Genomic DNA, 21,897 nt, shown 5'->3' with positions numbered 1-21,897 from the left:
CGGTCTAGTAGTCACGTGCTTCTCGTGCGTCTTTCAATTGCTCGGTTTCACGTGCCCCGGATGGCTGGTGGTAACCATAGACCTGGAAGTTGTTGGAGTAATGTCCGGGGGCGCCGTCGTCGGATTCGGTGAGATTGTGTCAAAGTCGGCTGTTTGGTACTACCACGTATGCGTTCAAGGCGACGGGGCCCTGGCTGCGACGTGCAACACTGGTGTAGAACATGACACGTGGAAAATGGGGTTTCGACTCGGCCACATTTTTTCAAGTAAGCTAAGCATGGCTTTACATTTCTTGTAGCGTGTGTGAGTTATGGCAATTTTCCATAGATCTCTATGAGATTAGTTCGAGTTCTTTATAACGACCAAACAGAATTACTTAATGAAACTCATTTGACCACATTTTTCGAAGATCCATTGTTTCAAGTATGTTTTATCTGTGTAGATGATATACATCACAACGCCCCGGTCACAAGGGCGGAGGGGGGGGGGGGGTTGGGGGCGGGGGTCAAGTATTCAATACGACATTAATGAGCAGCTTGATAGTATATAATCGTGTACGATTAATATTGCTCTTGTTAATATAGATGTATCTAATAAATATTTATCGGTTACAAACTCTTAAAACCTGATATTATATTTGTCTTGTTACATAATAATAATATATAAGTATTAGTAGTAGTAGAATTATCAGCATAAGTATTAGTATTAATGATATGAAAATATTATTATTATCAATATTACTATTTTAAACATCATGCGCATGGTGATTTTTATTTTTGTTGTTAATATTGTTCTACATTGAAAACAACAAATTAACCAATCAGTCTTTTTTGCCAAAAATGGCCATTTATACATGCTAGCTTTCGAGAAATATTTAAAACTTCATGTATATGAATTTAAAATATTAATGTATTTACCAGGAATACAGGACGTCGATTGGATAGAAGTGGAAATCGAACTTTCACTGGCCTTGGTGTTTTGTCTCGTAGCGCTAATGATAGTTGCGTCTACCTACAGTGGACTGGTTGAACTCGGTTTGAAAACATCAACTTTGCTTGCGTCTGGATCGATAATAATATCCGGTTAGTATATCGACACGATGTTATTTTATTTTATGAAGTGCATGCGATGTATCGAAACAGATGTAGCGGACATGTGGCATATAAGTCTATTGAAAATATTTTTTGCATTTTCAATGCTTATGGAAACAACAAAGAAAACATTGTCCATTGAGGACGTATGTCAATATTTGCCCACTTCTTTCAAATGTAGTTAGTAGATCAATGGTTTTCGCACTGATTGTCTTGACAAGTATTTCACACATAAGCCCCATACATAACATCCCACACAGAACTTAACACCGTCATCAAATGATTACATTACACATTCGCAACCATTTTAATCTTACTGGAAATGTAGTTTTCAACCAGGGAAACTGGAAAAATACCCGTTTGCGGCTCGAAAATGCTCAATTAAGCACCTTGACTGTTTTCTCAACATACAATAGTGTCCAAAAACAAACTGAACAGAGTACGGCCATAGCTTTTCATGTATATTTCATCATGGACCTTTCCATCAAGTATTTAACAATCCGTATAACTGAATATAGTGTCGTTTTAAAATATTGTACATTCATTTCAGTCTGCCGATTCTAACATATTGCTTTGCATTATAATTGCAGGTGTTCTCATCCTGCCACCAGTGATCAAGGTGTCACGTGACATCTGTTACGTCTCTGAAGATGTTACTTCCATAGTCGACGTCACAGGACGTCAGCTCGTCGCCGTTGATTTCCCATGGGCGCTCATGCTATCCGCCGTAGGTTTGTTGCTGGCATTTATCGCGGGCGCGATATTTTTGATCGCCGCATTTCGACGCGACGCGGATTTCATGACGATTTCCCCACAGTCGTTCCTCGCGCCGGCGATTTTGAGTCTGGTCACATTTCCCGCTCACATATCGGTGCAAGATCGATTAGGACATATACCGCCGTCGGAGCTAAAACCTCGCTCCGACAGCTTCCTGATTCCGCCGCCAATTGGTAGCCATGATGACGCGCCGTTCAGTTTTCAGAATGGTCGTCTTCGTCGCGAAACGGCGTTTGATTTTCCTCCGCCATCATTTGCCTTCTTTATTTCCGGCGAAAATAGTCCAACTGGAAGTTCGACGGGGATGCAATCCCGTCCGCCATCTTCAGGGCGATTGAGTTGCAGTAGTGACGTCATCACAGCGACGAATATACCTGTCATAACTGTTGATCAAACTTGCGAGTCCACGCCATTAACTGCCGCCGAAAGCAAAACAAAAGCGCCTGATATAGCTAAACCTGATACTGAACGAAACACAAATTGTGATGCTGGTAATGTTAAAAATACACAAAAATCTGTTACAACACTTAGCAGTATTTTCGAAGCAAAGGACAACAATAAACATACGGAGACAAGTGTTAAACAAGATTTCAAATCGTCTGCTAAGTCTTCATTTGTAGCAGCTACAGCCGAACCAAATCTACGTAAAAAGACAACCAAACAGACCGCTGTGCACCCCATCGAACTTGTCACAAAAGAAAACAAACTATTGGATAAGGAAAATACAAAAATTGTCACGGACAAAGGCTCGACTGACATTAAAGAGAACCCAATAAAAAGGTCGACAAATATCAGTACTAGCTCTACTGCCAAACGGGTAAAAACTAGCCCCGCTCCAAAAATTATCGTTCAAAGATACAAACTCCGCACAAAAAGTAATGATGGCCAAGCGCCTGTAAAGCAAGATATTAAACTGCGCAAAGTGGTAAAGCGGTTCAAGCCAGAGATGACGCTTGGAAACGCAATTAACAAAGACAATACAGAAAGAGAGTCCAAGGTGGTCAGGGTTCCAGTTGTTACGTTTACGAACTGTGGTTGTTTACAAGGAGAGTTGAACGTGCAAGATATATCAAATATGTGAACGAAGTTGAATGATATCAACGCATATAGATGTAAACGTTGCAAGTGATACCATGGCACAAAGTTATTAAAGAGTAATGTATAAAGATTAACTGATGCATTTATAAACATTGTATAATTTAGACAGTACATGAGTGTTATTTACTGATTTTCTTTCATATTAATCAAGTTGTTCCTTGACTGTTAACAACTTACAATCAACGAACTTTACATACGTATAGTTTATTAAGTTTTAATATTTAAGTTGTGAAATAAAATTAAAACTAAGATAAGTCTGTTAAATTCAGACCAATACTAATACAACTTTGTGAGTTTGTTCTTTACTTATATGTTTTCGATTTGCATTGCAGCTTTGAGTATCATTTTAGTACATTTTATATAAATATATTATTTTACTATAATTATATCAAACTCTTTCATAGTTTTTCTAAATGACGGCTTTCCTAGAATCATAAGACGTTGGTAATTAAAAAAACATATTGGATCCATCTTCCGGAAGAGTTTTAATTGCTTATACACACAACTAAATCACTTTTTTGTTTATTTTTAATTCGTGTAATTATGTTTCCCATAAAAAAAAATATTACACTTTAAATGAATTGGCAGTTATGCATATAATTTATCTTACAGTTCAGAAATGAGTATTCTTATTTAATATAAAGAAATATCAATCCAAATCCATGATACATTACAAACGAAGCCTGTTCACTTAAACAATAAAAAAACGAAGTCATATACGACTTATGAGCAAAAAAATAAACGAACTTAAGGGTCGCATTTTGTTCAATATAATAGTATGATGAGATTAGAGATTCCGTCAAAGTTGAATTTGTTTGTAAAATTTATCAAATCGACACCTCTTAATGACGTTCATTTGTACAAAAACGTAAAGCGGATCGAAGCATAGATGGTCGCCGTCAACTCAAAATGCTGGTACTGTAAAATGCAAAGAATTGCCGAATGCTCGTACAAGAAAATTGAATTTAAATTTTAAAATGAATTTTCGGGATTTTAAAAAATTCATATCTAAATAACTCGAACGGCCTCTTCTAAATCATATGTTTGAACTATTGTTTCGTTTTCGTTTGCATTATTATTTATAGAAAAAAGAAGTTGATTTATATAATGTTATCAAAAAAAGCTACTTTGTGTCAACTAAACAGAAATGTTCAAAGATGCGTCTTTTGTCTTAGGTCTAACAAAGAGTTGAGACCCAGATCAATTTTTGACAATTCTTTAAATTCAACCAATTTACAAACATAGTCAGCAACGTTTTATATGTTTATTCAATCGTATACGGTATCAATGACCACGAAAGGCAACATATCCGAACAAAAGTCTGGAAAACGCGAACTCCAGAAATGCTCATGACGGTAGAATTAAGACAATAAGTCATTAAATTGCTTCAACATGTGTTTGGCTACACAACAATTAAAGACAATGTATTGAAGCTGAAAAATCTATTTCAAAGCGTGTTCAAGTAAACCTAACTACATACAAACGTATTTATGTGTTACTGGTAGTTGCAAAAATAAAGGCATCAGATTGGAAGATATATGGGTCTTTTCCGTAGCGCTTACAATGTAAACATTGGCGGGAATTTGAGTAATTATACAATTGTAAACGGTTTGTGTAAAACATTGTCACCAAATTTCACGGACACGGATATTTTGCTTGATACACTTCAGCACCGTTATTTCGAGCACCGATAATTCGAAGTCACCGTTATTTCGAAGTATTTTTCCGGTCCCGATTTAGGCTCTTCTTAGTCTAATGTAAAATTTTCATTGTTAATCCGAACTTCGTTAAAACCGAAAAAAAATCGTTAATGCGAAGTGTTTCTGTCGGTCCCAACACTATAATTCGCACCTAATCATCAATCTTTAATCCGAAGTCAAAGCTGCAAAAAGCTGAGCATAATTTCACACCTTTGTCGACTGGGCGTGGCGCGTCAAAAGCTGATAATTACAAATTTGTCGTCTGCGCGTAGCGTGTTAATTTTACAATGTCGTCAAAAGCCGAAAATTACTTTTTATGTAGTTTTGCATTCTTTAGTAACAAATAAACGTGTCACGTAAGGTCTGGGTAAATGTGGTCCAATGAAATTCATATTATATAAACTCTACCTTCTGCGAGCAAAACATGGGCGGAAGTGAGTTCTTCAATGTCCTTGACAAATTGGAGAAATATGTTACACGCGTCCAGTTTAGTGCTGCAGTGTTCAGAGAGACATCGCGTCTTATTTACAAAAAATGTTAATTCATTTCCGAAAATGTATTCATCTGTATTTACATGAAGGACAATTTGTGCTATTCGTTATATTTTATATGGTCTGATAATTTGTGCTATTTGTTAGATCTTTATTTTATATATGTTCTGATAATTAGTGCATATTCATTATATTTAATATGTTCTGTACTTAGAGAAAACATAAAAAGGAGAAAAAGAATCGTTTTGTTCCTTTGTTTATTACAAGTTTATTACAAGTAGAAATCTATTGCAATCTGACTAGTTTACGTTTTTAAGTAAAACAATTATTAATAGTAGCGTGCAACCGAAACATGCGAATTCCACAACGTTTTATCATTAGACATTACAGAATCAAAGAAGTCGTCTGTCAAATGTTTATTTCGAATTATCGTTAATCCGAAGTTTTTTAACGGTCCCGACGACTTCGAAATAACGGTGTTGAAGTGTATATGAATGCCAGTATGATACACGCCAAGAAAATTTATCAGCATAAGACATCAAATCAATTTTATCATCCTTATTGTATTAGCGATTGGCCAAGGGCCCATAATTTACATAAGGATACATATAAAACAAAACTCTAAACTTTTTAAAGCTGTGGTAACTGCCTTGGAATGGAATATGTGTGAAGCATCAGGCGACCCTAACCCTAGAACTTAAAACTCTATAAATCGCAACGAACTTTAGCTACTTGCATAGCGAAGAAGGTAAGAATCGTGATTTGTTATAATTAAGCAAATAACTATCAACAAGTGGATTTTATTAACGCAGCATGAACAATCATTTTTTTTAATACTAAATAAATGAATGTTAATTTAAATCCTGTGCGTGATATCGCAATGAAATGTGGCATAAAACTTGCTGTATCGCATTCGTTTCTCAACGTTGAAATAATTGCTTGTTCTATACTCCATTCAAATGCCGTATGATCCGTTATTTGGTCCAGTGTAAAACATAGTGAAGATTATTTCAGTCTATGGGAACTTATTACGTAGAATGATCACACGATAGCTAATCAGTTGTCTTATTGTTAAAAATTTGCGTCTATTTCGTAATTTTGTCCAAGGCTATGTCACTTAACAAAATCCATTCAAAGTTGGTCATAATGAATCGAGTTCAAATAATACATACGTAGATATTAAAAATCACATGTGTTCACATATGCTCCACACCCAAGACATGAAAAAAAAGATCTTAACAGAAATCAGTGTTTCACTTCATGAGCAGAGTGGTTGAATGCAATGGGTAACATTCGTACAAAAACTATGCATTCCTTTAATCATATTTCAAACATGTTTTTCAATTTGTGTAATGAATCATGCATCCGCTTTTTAAAGGTAAATTTTGAACAAAAGTTATTGATACCTTCAAATCGAATAATATACATAAATTTCATTGATTAGCGCCATCAGAAGTTGCAATATATTGCAAATTTTGATAAGCGGACCAACTCACTCATTCACTAAAACCTTGAAACGCTACACGCTACATCAAAGGCTATTTAAGTTTGAACTGTTGTTAATTCTATAATTCATGTTTTTTATAGTGCAACTAGGTTTGTTCATTGAAATTCTGGATGTGATGTTGCAACAAAACTCAGCATTAGAGAAACGTTTTCGTTCTTCACCCTCACACAACTTCTACCTTGTAGTTCAGGTTTTGTTTTGGTCTACTTTTTATTGCATTAACTTTTTGTGGTCTACTTTCATTACCTTTAACTTAACAACCTTCCTTATCCATTCTTCAATTTCATGATGTGTGTTCAATTCAAATGCACGTTCTACTTTTTATGTCAAATCGTGCAAGATGTTAGAAAAGCCGAGTGCCGTTGAAGTGTGTCTCGTGATCAGCTGATATACAATCCGGATAGCTTGTGTGGGGAAACATCTCGCCAGATATTTTGCTTATACAAACCTGTGTTTAATATTATGCGAGACACATACGTAGGTCAGATAGTTGATGTGGCAAAAGAGTGTGCCATATAGTTTCGGTGACACACATGTGTGCCAGACATCTGGTCGTAAGAAAAGTATACACAATAACAGATGGCTTGAGTTGCAAAAAAGTGCGTAAGCTAGTTTTTTAGTCACAAAAGTGTGCCATATAATACCGTGTCACATGAATGTTTTGTAGTTTACCAACACTAAATGGCATCTGTTCTGCTCCACATACAGAACTTTCAACGATGTTTAAATTATGTCAAACTTGACAGGAAATTTGTCCTACGCTTAAACAATTATTATAATGAATTTAAAACGTTATGGCATATGATCGTGTGGACGTTAACATTTAATGTTCATTAACTGTGACGAATCTTGAGCATAATGGGCAAATAAGTCCATCTTTTTTTTTCAACGTCCTGGTATACATTGTTACCGACTTTGAGACCATAGGACCAATAGTTTGTGGTTATAGGGTTATATATTGTTATATGTTTCTGAAATTTGGTTAAAACAGAAAAAAATAACTAATTTGTTAAAAATACTTAAAAAATAACAAGTTATACCATTTTGATTTCTGTTAAGTTTTGATTCAGATTAGAGAAGACCCAGTTTTGTTAATCGGTGTTTGTTGTACAATACACTATAAGCACGTTTAGTCCAATGCTAGCCCTCTTGTACTATCCATAGTAGCAGACAGACAATTGTTTTTGAAAAAAGTCAAATATTTCCTTTTAATGTGCTTGATTTATGAATGGGAGAATTTTGGAATGGTAAAATACACCAATTTTATCAAGATTTTAAGATTCCAATAAATAATTATATTTTATGCCGTTTTACTTGTTGATTTTACATTCTATAAGTTTGATGTTGCATATGTAAACAAAGTGTGAGCGCGGGTGAATATTGAAAAACGGTAGTGTGGAATACATGTATGTTATATAATATTCATGTCGATCAGTCACTGAGTATGTTGAATTAAAAATGAATATTCATATAAAAATGCCCTGTAACGTCAGTCTCTTAATACAGATAAACAGTCATCAGAATGCAGGATTTTACGTTTCATTTTGTAAAATTGTCTAGGGGCAGGACCTCCAACCCCCCGATTGCAGGAGAAGGACATCCCCTCTCGCACCTACACCCTTCGCCACTTCGTTGCTAAAAACAATCGTTGATGGGAAAATTCGCACCCCCTTTTCTAAACCCTGGCTACAGCCTATCGGCCTCTTCTAAATTATCTGTTTGAAGTATGGCTTCGTTTACGTGTGCATCGATTGGTGGAAACCTCGACCGAAAAAAAGACAAATCCGAATAAGACATCAATGTAATCAATCTTAGTTTAAGGCGATTGGCCAATGGCCCATACTTTACATAAATATACATATAAAACAAAACTCTGAACTTTTTTAAGCGAAGCATCGGGCGATCCTAAACCTAAAGCTTAACACTGTGTAAATCGCAACGAAGTATAACAACTTGTATGGCAAAGGAGGTCCAAATCGTGATATTTTATAATTAAGCAAATAACTATCAACAAGTGGATTTTATTAACGCAGCATGAAAAATCTTTCTTTTTTAAATACTAAATAAATTAATGTTAATTTAAATCCTGAACGTGATATTGCAATGAAATGTGGCACAAACATTGCTGTATCGCATTCGTTTCTCAACATTAAAATAATTGCTTGTTCTATACTCCATTCAAATGCAGTATGATCCGTAATTTGGTCTAGTGTAAAACATAGTGAAGATTATTTCGGTCCATGGGAATTTATAACGTAGCATTATCTCACGACTGCTAATCAGTTATCTCATAGTTAAAAATTTGCGTCTAATTCGCAATTTTGTCGATGGCAATGTCACTTAACAAAATCCATTCAAAGTTGCTCATAATGAATCGAGTTCAAATAATACATACGTAGATTAAAAAACACATGTGTTCACATATGTCCACGCCCATGACATGAAGAAATTGGTATTAACAGAAATCAGTGTTTCACTTCATGAGTAGACTAGTTGAATGCAATGGGTAACCTTCGTACAAAAATATGTATTCCTTAAATCATATTTCAAACATGATTTTCAATTTGTTTAATGAAAGGTAAATTTCGAACAAAAATAATTGATACCTTCAATCGAATAATATACATGCATTTCAACGATTAGCATGCTCAAAAGTTGCGATATATTGTATATACTTTTGATAAGCGGACCGAATCACCCATTCACTAAAACCTTGAAACGCTACATCAAAGGCTATTCAATATACTGTTTCAACTGTTGTTGAATTCTATAATTCATGTTTTTATAGTGCAACTAGGTATGTTCATTGAAATTCTGTACGTGATGTTACACCAAAATTCAGCATTAGAGAAACGTTTTCGTTCTTCACTCTCACACAACTTCTACCTTGTTTTTAAAGTGTGTGTTTTTTGGTCTACTTTTATTAGACTAACTTTTTTGGTCTACTTTATTACCTTAAACTTAACAACCTTCCTTATCTATTCTTCAATTTCTTGATGTGTGTCCAATTCTTATGCACGATCTACGTTTAATGTCAGATCGTGCAAGATATTAGAAAAGCCGAGTGCCTTTGAAGTGTGACACGTGATAAGCTGGTAAAGAATCCGGATAGCTCGGGTGGTGAAACACCTCGCTAGATAGTTTGTTGAAACAAACGTGTGCTTCATACTATGCGAGACACATAAGTAGGCCAGATAGTTTAGGTGGCACAAGACGGTACCATATAGTTTCGGTGACACACACGTGTGCAAGACATATGGGTGTAAGAAAAGTATACACTATAAAAGATGGCTTGAGTTGCAAAAAAGTGCGTAAGCTAGTTTTTTTAGTCACAAAAGTGTGCCATATAATACCGTGTCACAGAAATCTGCAAACATAGACGGCATATATATGCCAAAGTCAATAGTTATAATAAACACGCACTCGTTGATTACGATATGAAAGCTACGTTGCACCATAACACGATTAAATAAAAAGTTTGTAAAATCATTGGTCTTCAAATCAAATATGCGACGAAGCTTATTAATCCATGATAAGTTCTCTGGCAAGTCAACATAAAAGATATTCAATGCAAAAATAACAATTTTATTTATTTTAAACAAGAGGGCCATGATGGTCCTGTAGCGCTCACCTGAGTTATTGGACGCCAATTTTTGAAGACTTCTGGTATAGTTTTTACCGTGATTTAAACATGGCCTTCATATTATCAAAACCATTCTGGTCTGGTTTCATCAAGACAAAGTAAAATGTGGCCTCGTGAGTGATATTGTTTTTAAAGATTTGACCTGGTGACTAATTTTGTTAACGCACATGACGCAAAGCTATTGTAAAGCTTAACAATCTGACCAAGTTTTGTCAAGCGTAATAAATGTCACAAATGTGGACCCTATAGTGGTAAGATTTTTTTATATTCTAAGTAGTGATATAGTTTCTAGTCGTACGTGTGCAAGATTCGAAAAAGGCCTAGATATCGCCACGATGAACATTCTGAACATTCTGAACAGCTTTTATTATTGAGTCATACATTTGGCCTCTTTGGTGGTTACCATTTTACTCTAAGATTTGATCTGGTGGCCTAGTTTTCGGACACATAACTTAGATTCCAACTCGGCCGAGCTATTGTAATTATAAACATTCTGACTATGTTTCATCAATTCTTCATCATTAATGTGGCATGTATAATGGTAACTAAATCGGTCTAAGATTCAACCTTATTTTAGGACATACACGACCAAGATTCGAAATCGGACTACATATTTCGAAGATACATATGCCAAGTAACGTTTATGATGATTAAGTAATACATGCTGGACTCTTAAGTTTCAACAAGGTAACCAGTTTTTGTCTAATATGCGATAAAGTGACCTAGATGAGATTGATTTAAACTCAGATTTTGATATTGCCATATAAACATTCTACCGATGTTTCATAATAAGTACGTTTTTTTTTCTAAGATAAGACTGTGTGACCTAGTTTTGGATGCACGTGACACATAAACCAACTCGATTTTAATATTGTCAAGATAAATATTTTGACTTAAAAAAAGACTTAGTCGTTAATGCGCTCTGAAGAGTTTAAAAAAAAGGTTTTATTAGTTTTCTGCTTCGTTTATTGCAATTGGCCAAAGTTAAATATCAGCTTAGATATTGCCAAGATAAACATTCTGACCAGGTTTTATTAAGATTTAGTCATACGACGTCTAAGGTCTTTGCTTAGTTTTAACCTGGTGACCTAGTTTTTGAACGAACGTTAGATTCAAACTAGTTATAGATATCGTTTAGACCAGGATTTTGACCAAATATCATCAAGATTTAGTAATCATAGCATTCATGGTGATAACAATGTTTTTCTAACATTTGGTGCCCATGTTTTTAACGTTCTTAATACAGATTCAAATCTAAAGTGATATTATGGGCATTTTTCACTGTTGGCTTGAGCTGAAAAGAATTAACAGGTCAAAATAGTTAGTTAAAATGTGGTTACTGACCAATTATCTGCAACTCATTTTGCTACCAGTTGTTCGTAAAAAATATATATTATATTCGACATTTTACGTGACTTACCCAGTGCCTCTAAGCCGAAATGATCCGTAAAACAAAATAGTGTCTTTGTGTCGTATGAACGAATCTTCACTAAAACTAGATTTAGATTCACATCTTATAATTTCTGTCGTCAGTTGTCAAAACGAAAGTTAAACGTTATAACACGTTTTTTTGTAATGTTTGACCTGGTGATCTAGTTTTTGGACGCACGTTACTCAGATTCAAACTCGGCCTAGATATTGCTCAGATAAACATTCTGGCCAATTTTCATCAAGATTAAATGAAAAATGTGGCCTATATAATAATTACGAGCTAAACGTTGACGATGCAATTGGTCATCTTGAGAACTTTGTTCCCAGGTGAGCTGAAGAATTAACACAGAATACCGTGTATATATTTGTTCGATGTGAAGAGCATATGATTGTATTGACTTGAGAGATTTCTAATGGTTTAAATTTATGTTAATTCAGATTATTACATTGTTCTTTTTATTTTTGAAGGTTATGCATTGAAATTCTGAATGACATGTTGAAACGAAAATCGGTCTTAAAGTTCATTGTTGTGCTACTTGTTATTGCTTTATTTATTGCATTGAACTTTCCTTACTAAAGAACACATTTGTGTTGACGATGGTGCTTCAGCAGCTAGTCTAGTTATCATACCATGAAAAAATTCTTCACAATGGCGACCTATGTAAAAGACCGAGCCAGTCCGATTGAGATAGCTCGATTTTTCTAATCAGCATACCTCGCTGATTATCATTGATAACATTCTCCTAGCAGAGTTGTCGTTCGTGCCTCAACATACAACAATGGCCGCGCCCATGAGAGAATATTGACAATCGTGTCAAAAATTTCTTAAATCAATAATCGGCTTGTTTGGCTAATTAGAAACTGTCATTTAGGATATTTAAGTTATTTTTTCACTAAATCTTGCGACTTATTGAATGACTAAGATACCCGATATCAACATATCATAGGGGATTTGCAGATCACCGAGATGTCCTGAAATTCAACATTGATTACAAACTCTTTACTGGTTTGTACTCTTTCTTCTTTTTATTTTAGTACTTTATATCATTTTAAAGTTAAATAAACTGTGTCACAGTAAAATAGATATTAAGGCGATATTGGCCAGTTTGGATCCAGATCAGCCTGCGGTCGCTTGAAAGCTGTTTGCTTAAAAGCGGTTTTCTGACAATAGTGGTAGAGTGTCGACTTTATTGCAGGAGGTTTCGCTGCGGGTTTGATCCCCAGAAGCGACATTGAAAACTAGCCAACTTTGTTATCTAAAAGGCTGCTAAACCTGATATACTAAGATAATGTGAATTTTCTCTCACATGATGGTCATCAGTTATATTATACAAGATAAGTATTTATGCAAAGCATCAAAGGGCGTCGGGAATTTCATTGTAAAAGGCATTCAATGAAGTTACATGGAACAATTTTTTTTCTACTTTAAATATTGATAATTATATTGGCCGATTATTTTAAACAAAATAGAAAAAGATACTGGTATAACAATTATCTATGATTTTGTGTTATAACCTCCAAATAACCATTATCTATGATGTTGTGTTATAACCCCCAAATAACCATTATCTATGATTTTGTGTTGTTACCTCCAAATATTTCACAGTTCATTTTATTTACATAGGTTTTCTTTTTTACTGGCATCTGTTTGCAGTTTTTATTAATGGAACAGAACTGTGTAGGTTCTTAAAAATCTGCTTCATCTTGTAAGCGTAATTTCATATTGTTCTCAACTTCAAGAGGAGATGATTATGAACTTATTGTTACGTTGCTCATTTACGATAGGGGTTGAGTACTCATTGATATGAAAACACTGTAAAAGTTTTAATGTGTTTACGAACATCCCCACCCTCTCACACATATATTTCATGGGCATAATAAAAACAAAAAATGGTTACAATAAAACAGCATTTTTTATTTAAACAAAAATGTCTACATCAAAACCAAAAGTTAACATATAACCCAAATAAAATAATATTATTCTACTGGGTCTCAAACCTTGGGCCTCTCACATGTGAAGCGAGCGTGTAACCACTACACTACGGAACCGCTTGAAAAATCACCTTCTAACTAAGATATTCAATAAGCTATTAATAGTCGGTTTAAATGTAAACCCGGAAGTTTAAACGCTGGATAGTGAACGTGGTTAAAGGTCCATACCACTGGCAAGATACGGGTCAGGCCTGCGGCCTTCTATTTGTGGTTCTTAAAAAAAAAAACTGTAGGAGGACTTGATAGTAATGAGACTGGGGTGCTGTGATGGTGCTCCTCATTGATAAGCGGCTGCTTCCTTTATCAAGACTCATTATTACAATTAATAATACGTGTAGCGCTTCGCGCTCTATAGCGCCTTTATTAGTAACTAGGTGGTTGCTAGGACAGTGGAACAAAGAAGTTTTGTTTTGATACAAAACCAGAAAGTTTAACCGGTTCGCGTATTTGCCCATTCCCTGTGATCTTTTATTATTGCCCAGTTCCTGTGATCAGTTATTAATTAAAAGAATTAGCTTTGCATTATTAGCAATAAATGTTGTAGTAAATGTAATAGGCACAAATGCAGTACTTATTTACATTAATTTAAACACCACTATGCAAGATATTCTGACAACAAAAATAAATACATTGATCCGTAAAATAACTTCTCCCATAAGCGAAAAAAAAAGTATAACATACTAATCGCCGCACTTCAGTGCGACGCCAATAAAAACTCACAGCAGAAGTAAAGAATTGGACAAAAATTAATGAACGCATCTTTCATTTGTCTTTGACACTTTGATGTTGACATGGCCTAGATTTGAATATGTGACTTGACTGTACTCGCACTCTTGTAACAGAGCAAAAGTTTAAATGTACCATTGAATATCACCTAAATCCAGATTTGCTATTATAGAAGTGTGGAAAGTTTTAAGGGTGTGACAAGTTAGCAAAATTTGGTCATTACCGAGAGGCCACAACTGATCTATGACTGTTTTAAAACAATGAAAATCAGTGCCTGATTTAGATTTCCTTACATAGTTCAATAAAAACTAATTTCAGAAGCCTGGTAACAGGTTAATGTTACCAATGTGTCAGACCAGGGCCTTGACTTTGAAATCTAGGACATGCATGGTCATGCCTTTATGAAATCAGGACAAAAAATTGTATTTTAAGTCTTGAATTGACCTGGCTATAGTTCTCAGATTATTATAAGCTCAATCATATATTTATATTATTATTTATGCTTTCTGTATTGTAAACATATACATAATCATGCAGTTTACATGATAGCAATAAATAATAACAAAGCCATCCATACTATAAAGGTCATTGACAAAGCCTATGGTAAAAATGTGAACACATCGAGTGTAATCGTCCTCCTGTGCCAGCATAAACAAAACGTTGACAGGTTGTCATTTTTGACAGTTCTAATTTCAATTTCATTTTGTGATATCAAACTAATAACAATTAGGTAGCTGAGAAAAATATCGCCATTGCTTGTTTAATATATTTTCTGCACATGTCTTCAATACACATTTTTCTTCGTTAATTCAAACATTCCTGACAGGCTACCGCTTTGTTTACATATTTCGCTTACATTTTGACGCGCGTAGGTAGGACCGCATTACCGCTTCCGAAATGTGTATTCATACTATTGCCTTCGAGGTACTTATCCGATATTTGACGGAAAGGGCCAAAAATGTGCGATTGTGAGTCAAGTTCCCCACAGGTACTACTTCCCCGTACCCCCATTTTTCCTTACCAGAAATTTTTCGTCCCCAATTTTTTTTAGTACCCAATTTTTTTTCGTACCCAATTTTTTTTCGTACCCAATTTTTGTTCGTACCCATTTTTTTTCCTATCCAAATTTTGTTCGTACCCAAATTTTTTTCGTACCCAATTTTTTGTTGTACCCAAAAAAAAATTCGGAGCCATTTTTTTTTCGCATAATGTTTTCGTACCCAAAACATTCCCGGCGACTGTTGGATCAACAAAGAATTGGGATTTGATGGTGTAGCGGCAGCCCGGGGTATACTTCTATGCAATGTGGAAGAGACCCGTGGGGCTGAAAACGCAGCCGAAGTGGTTAGATTAACCCCTGTACCTTGAGCCTGATATGTATGCAAACTAGTGTTTGAATACAATTATGCTCAGTGGTTGTAGGAACGGCTGAAGTGTGTGTTGAGGCCAAAATAGAGGCCGACACACGTGGAAGGGTGTCAATAGATTCCTCAGAGAAGGATCGACTAGGGGAATAAGGAGTCCGAGAGCGCCTAATAGAGGAAGGTCTATGTCCCTTATCCCTGCGATGCCGAGACACTGTTCGGCGGCGCTGGGAATGATGTTTCCTGATCGAACGTCTCCCAGAGCGCTGGCGTGATCGCTCTTTACGAGGCAATCTACGCCGAGAAACACTCGGTGAGCGTGAACGACGTCCCCTCCGATAATGATGAGGGCTATTTGAAGTAGACGATGAGTCATACGACGACGAGCCCGAGGTGGAGGAGTAGCCGGAAACATCAGACACTACACGTTTACGTCTGTGACTCACAGTAGAAACGCGGCTGCGTCTACCTTTGTGGAGTACTGACAAGGTAGTGTCAACATCTACGGTGACCGGAACGGTCTGTGGCACAGACCGAAACCCGGTGACCGGATCGGTCATTACATGACCGGTGACCGGACCGGTCAATGACAGGTGACCGGACCGGTCATAGCATGACCGGTGACCGGACCGGTCAATGACCGGTGACCGGTGACCGGACCGGTCATAGCATGACCGGTGACCGGACCGGTCAGTGACCGGTGACCGGTTGACCGGTGACCGGTGATCGGTCATAGCATGACCGGTGACCGAACCGGTCAATGTTGACCGGTGACCGGTGAAGTCTCCGGACCGGTCAACTGGTCGTTCCCGATGAACGGACCGGGCAAATTTTGTCCGGTGTCGTCAAGGGGTAAGGACCGATGCCTGGCATCTACTGGTGGAATATGGTCAAGATCGTGTGGTGAAAAGTCCGTGACCGGTGACCGGTGAAGTCTCCGGACCGGTCAACTGGTCGTTCCCGATGAACGGACCGGGCAAATTTTGTCCGGTGTCGTCACGGGGTAAGGACCGATGCCTGGCATCTACTGGTGGCATATGGTCAAGATCGTGTGGTGAAAAGTCCCGACAAACGGAACTTTCCCTACTTTGATCTGAACTAGTCTTGTTGCGTCCACGACTCTTGAAGGGTCGACGCTTGATGGCCCAGGTATCTGCAGACCAATGCTCACAGAAAGGGCAGTAGTTATCCTGGGTACATCCTGCACACGACAGGCAGCTACCATGGTTGTCCCATGCTGCCCTTATGTGTCCACATGAGCCACGTGTTTGAGGCATATTTTGCCTTGAACAAACAAACAAATACACAAAACAATACAGAAATACACGGATATATATACGGAGAATGTTTTAACACAATACAAAAACTTCTCTATTCTGTTAAACAGAAGAATCCAGCGAAACAGAAGCAACAATTAAGTCAATAACAAAAATGTCAGCCTTTGTATATCGCATCCGGAATAAGAGTGATTCTGGGTAATATCCCGTTTGGGTTATACGGCTACACGGCACTATGTGACCGTTCTGACCTACCTGACGGGTTCATGAAAAGTGTGGGATACTTCGGACAGAAAATTACGGATGAATTACGATCCTTCGGAGTAAATAGCAATATGATAGCAGGTAACGTAATTATGCTATTAAAACATTCCGAGCAGTAATCATACAGCTTCGTTTAAATTTATAGCTTTCATCAGCAATTTATTTTTTCTCTCATAGAATACAACCGCTTACATTCAGGTCCACAAATAAAATTACGTTATAATTGGGGGTGTAAAAAATAACCAGGAAGACAAACGGTAATAATTGAGATGTGTTTTATTGAACAAGTTATGGAGAAATACTCATTGCAACAAACACTACAATGACAGACAACAAATGTGATCACCGTCATGAGAAACTGAAACATTCTCCTGCCAAATCTGAAGCTACAAACAACTTAATTGACTGGTGGACTTTGACACACAAAACTGCAAAGCAAAAGTGAACATTTCTGTCTACTGGTTAATAACTTATAGATATACAATATTAAATTGCAATTAAGTTTTACTCAACATAGGTTAATCATGTATAGGCCTATTCACGTCAAATTGTATGTTTCTTGAGAATTAAATAAATAAATAATAACTTCATTTTTTATTAATTATTCATGGGTAAAAACTGATTGCAAAGGATTTGTAAAAGAAATAATATTTTAATGGATTATTTGATCTTATTTGGTTTCTTAGGTATGAAGGACAACACTAACAAATGATTACACAAATCAATGCAGTATAGTTTACTTATGTCGACATCGATAAACGTACCATCTTTATAAACGAAGATTTTATTTCATTGAAAGTTGTATCTCTCTTAATAAAAATTAAACCATGTTCTTCAAGTTTTACTGTTAATACTTGCTTAATAAATGTTTTCTGCTTTATATTTGAGTCTCGGTCTTGAAAAACAGAACAGTCTGCACTTTCTTCAGAAGAAAAATACTAAACAAGATATTGCCATCTCTGACTAGTCTGTGGGGATTGCACAGGCTTATCTGGGATGACTCTTCACGAATACGCTTTAAGCCCCGTTTTCCCAAAGCGCAGCTCATTTTGTTGCGGGTAAGTGGACAGGCAGGAGAATGTACACAGTATCTTACAGACAGAGTACTAATCGGAGAGAAAAATAATATTAAAACGGCCACAACATCTACACTTTTATAATAACTTCAGATCACTTTTTACAACACTATTTTGTGAAGTAAGAATACCACAACAAATACAGAAAAGGCTGATTAAGTACAGAACAAGACCTGTCACCATAGGATGACTTATGCCCCCTATAAACGCTTGATAGAAGTTTAAAAAATGAGCTTTTTTCGAAACCTAAACGCAGATTTCGAAACCTAAACGCGGACCCTTAGTTCAAGGTCAAGGTCACAGGGGTCAAAATTTGTGTGCGTATGGAAAGGTCCTTGTCCATATACACATGCATACCAAAACTGAAGGTTATATCTGAAGGGACATAGAAGTTATGAGCATTTATCAAAACCTAAACGCAGATTTCGAAACCTAAACGCGGACCCTATCTTCAAGGTCAAGGACATAGGGGTCAAATTTTTTGTGCGTATGGAAAGGCCTTGTCCATATATACATGCATACCAAATATGAAGATTATATCTCAAGGGACATTGAAGTTATGAGCATTTTTCGAAACCGAAACGCAGATTTCGAAACCTAAACGCGGACCCTAAGTTCAAGGTGAAGGTCACAGGGGTCAAAATTTGTGTGCGTATGGAAAGGCCTTGTCCATATACACATGCATACCAAATATGAAGGTTATATCTCAAGAGACATTGAAGTTATGAGAATTTTTTGAAACCTAAACACAGATTTCGAAACATAAATGCGGACCCTAAGTTCAAGGTCCAGGTCACAGGGGTAAAAAATTGTGTGCGTATGGAAAGGCCTTGTCCATATACACATGCATACCAAATATGAAGGTTATATCTCAAGGGACATAGAAGTTATGAGCCTTTTTTGAAACCTAAACGCAAAGTTTGACAGAAACACTGACAGACGGACAGACAGATGGACAGTCCGATCACTCTATGCCCCCTTTTCTTCGAAAGGGGGCATACAAATTACATACTGTTCAAAAGTAGTCATATATTTAGTATTGAACTATTACATACAATTCACAAAATAAGACATTGATTTAGTGTAGAAACAATGTATGCAGGTAACAAACTGACCCCCTTTTAGTACTTACAAATTTGCCCCACTTTTAGTACTTAATGAAACTATATTTGGTACACAAATTGACTTCAATTTAGTATATAAATATAAACATATCTTTATGTGTCACAAATTGTAATGTGAATTATTTTCCAAGTGTAAAGTTGTCATTATTATATGAATCTGATGCCAGACGTTTTTGCCAAAAATAGTTGAAATGTTTGTAATGTCAAAAATTGTACATTTAAATAGGAAAAGGTTCATAGATTTATGGACACTGTTTTAAAAGCATAAAAATATTGAAGCACTAAAAAAATTATTCAGAGAGTAGAGGAAAATGATCATGTACAGTCAAACTTGTAAGTATAAGATGAATAAATGTAGCGAACAAGTAACATTTCAGGCAGACTCCATGTTTGATGCTGTATTCTTACTTCACATTATAAGCGTTTTTGATCAAAGACAAAGACATGAAACATTGGCCCAAATTCACCGACCAATTCTTATACTTGAGTCTTAACATTAAGAATATTTTTATAACTGCACTGTTTTTAACTCTTTCCCACTAAGAAGCTAAGTGAAAAAGGCTATGTGCAAACAGCATAAAACCAGAACAGCCTGCAAGTAACTCGCAGTCTGTTTAGGTTGGATGATGTTTGCTGCTCATCATGCAGTATCTTAGGGTTGGAACTGAATCCTGTAAAACTTGGATCTAGAAAGAAAGGCCTTTTATTAAATGTAACTTTCTAAGGGTCTACACATGCTTTAAAATATGTATCTAAGTGATAAAGGGTTAAGCTTCTTGAAAGTTATGCCTAGCATGACAGCTGATACATAAATTTACACTATTCTTTGTTATGAACAATGTGTTAATGAAATAAGCACCATTTCTATCTTGTATATGTTTAAACTCGAAAAACAATACATGAGGTCTAGTTCTAGTCTTCACTCTTGAGCCTTGGTTGGTGAATATAGGCCAAGATCATGTATGCTCAACATTTTGTTGTACAAACACACAAGTAACACTCAAACAGATGACAAGGACCCACTACGTTCATGAATTTACATCTTAAAAAGATATATTTCATATATGTATGTGCTGAATAGAACAATATTAATAAAATAGCATAATAGTTATTATAATATAAAGAAAAATATGTAAAACATGTTATGCCAAGACTATATTTTCAAAGGGTAATAATACAAACAATAACACATACATACGAATTAAATGAACGCTCATTTTAACAAATATATACTTTAAAACACTTATCCAAACTCTTTTATTTTGCAAAAATAATCTTAATGTTAAAAGTTAAAATCCAAATAAAGTTGAATTATAGAAATCTTGAAAAGTGTAAGCTACAAAACTTCATTATAATACCTTAATAATTACCTTTTAAATAAATAATTAAGTAAATTTATGTATATAATCATGTAATTTTTGTAACAGAATTATTTCTGATGTTTGCATAATGGTTTCATTAAAGGCTCACCAGACATTATATGAACAGTCTCAAATGAAAATATAGTCCCATAACACTTAATACATTTTTATATGAAATATGCTCAGCATGAAAATTATGCAGTCACTGTGGCTAGATTTTATTTTTTAAATATTTTCTTTTTCAAGTTCATTAAATAAAATCAGCAAAAATTGAGGTAATTCAGACATTGATAAAAATGAATCGGTCCTAATCAATTATTTTGGGGTAAAGTTTCGGTAGATAGGTAGATTAGCGACACCCTTGAGCACGGAAAGTAAAGGTACTTTATTCTTGTTGCAAAACTTACTGTAGATGAAATCAATTATATGTTCAGAAAAACAACAACAATAACAAATTCATCAGAAACACAACACAAATTGAGAAAAACCTGAAAGAAGATTATCAATTTATCAGTGTCCCTTACAAATATCAAGTTGGTATGAGTTGACGAAATTGCAATGAATTAAAATATTGCACTTTAAATGCACTGACCAGCAACCAATCTTACGAACATTCGTGAGCTCGATCTCAGACTCAATCTCGTATATTTGACCAATACAAGTGTGGCTCAAATGGTGCATGCATTGTGATTGGTCAATATTTTGAGATGAGACTTAAATCTGAGACTAAGAGTGTTCATAGCTCTGGGGCCAGGGTCCCAATAACCTTCTCAACTTAAGTATTACATCTTAAAATATGTTTCCAACCATAAAATATGAACATATTTTGCAACATGTTATCCGATACTTTTTAGTAACATACCCCATGATTTTGAGTTTATAATACATTCCAGTAAATAATAGCGCATGATATCTGGTCAAATGAAAGTTAAAATAATGTGAGGAATATACATAAATTCACATAGATTTAACATT

General features: G+C 35.6%; 1 protein-coding gene across 1 annotated transcript; it reads left to right on the top strand.

Moving 5' to 3' along the window:
- Window positions 1-932: 932 nt before the first annotated feature.
- LOC127870443 (uncharacterized) lies at window positions 933-3,191 on the top strand. The gene is made up of 2 exons (XM_052413032.1): window positions 933-1,082; window positions 1,682-3,191. The coding sequence occupies exons 1-2, from the start codon at window positions 995-997 to the stop codon at window positions 2,947-2,949; spliced, it is 1,356 nt and encodes a 451-aa protein (XP_052268992.1). The 5' UTR covers window positions 933-994; the 3' UTR covers window positions 2,950-3,191.
- The last annotated feature ends 18,706 nt before the right edge of the window (window positions 3,192-21,897 follow it).

Source organism: Dreissena polymorpha, chromosome 2 (genome assembly GCF_020536995.1).
Source record: "Dreissena polymorpha isolate Duluth1 chromosome 2, UMN_Dpol_1.0, whole genome shotgun sequence".
Classification (NCBI taxonomy): domain Eukaryota; kingdom Metazoa; phylum Mollusca; class Bivalvia; order Myida; family Dreissenidae; genus Dreissena; species Dreissena polymorpha.
Note: the sequence above shows the minus strand (reverse complement) of the source record. Positions and strands in the feature narration are given on the sequence as shown.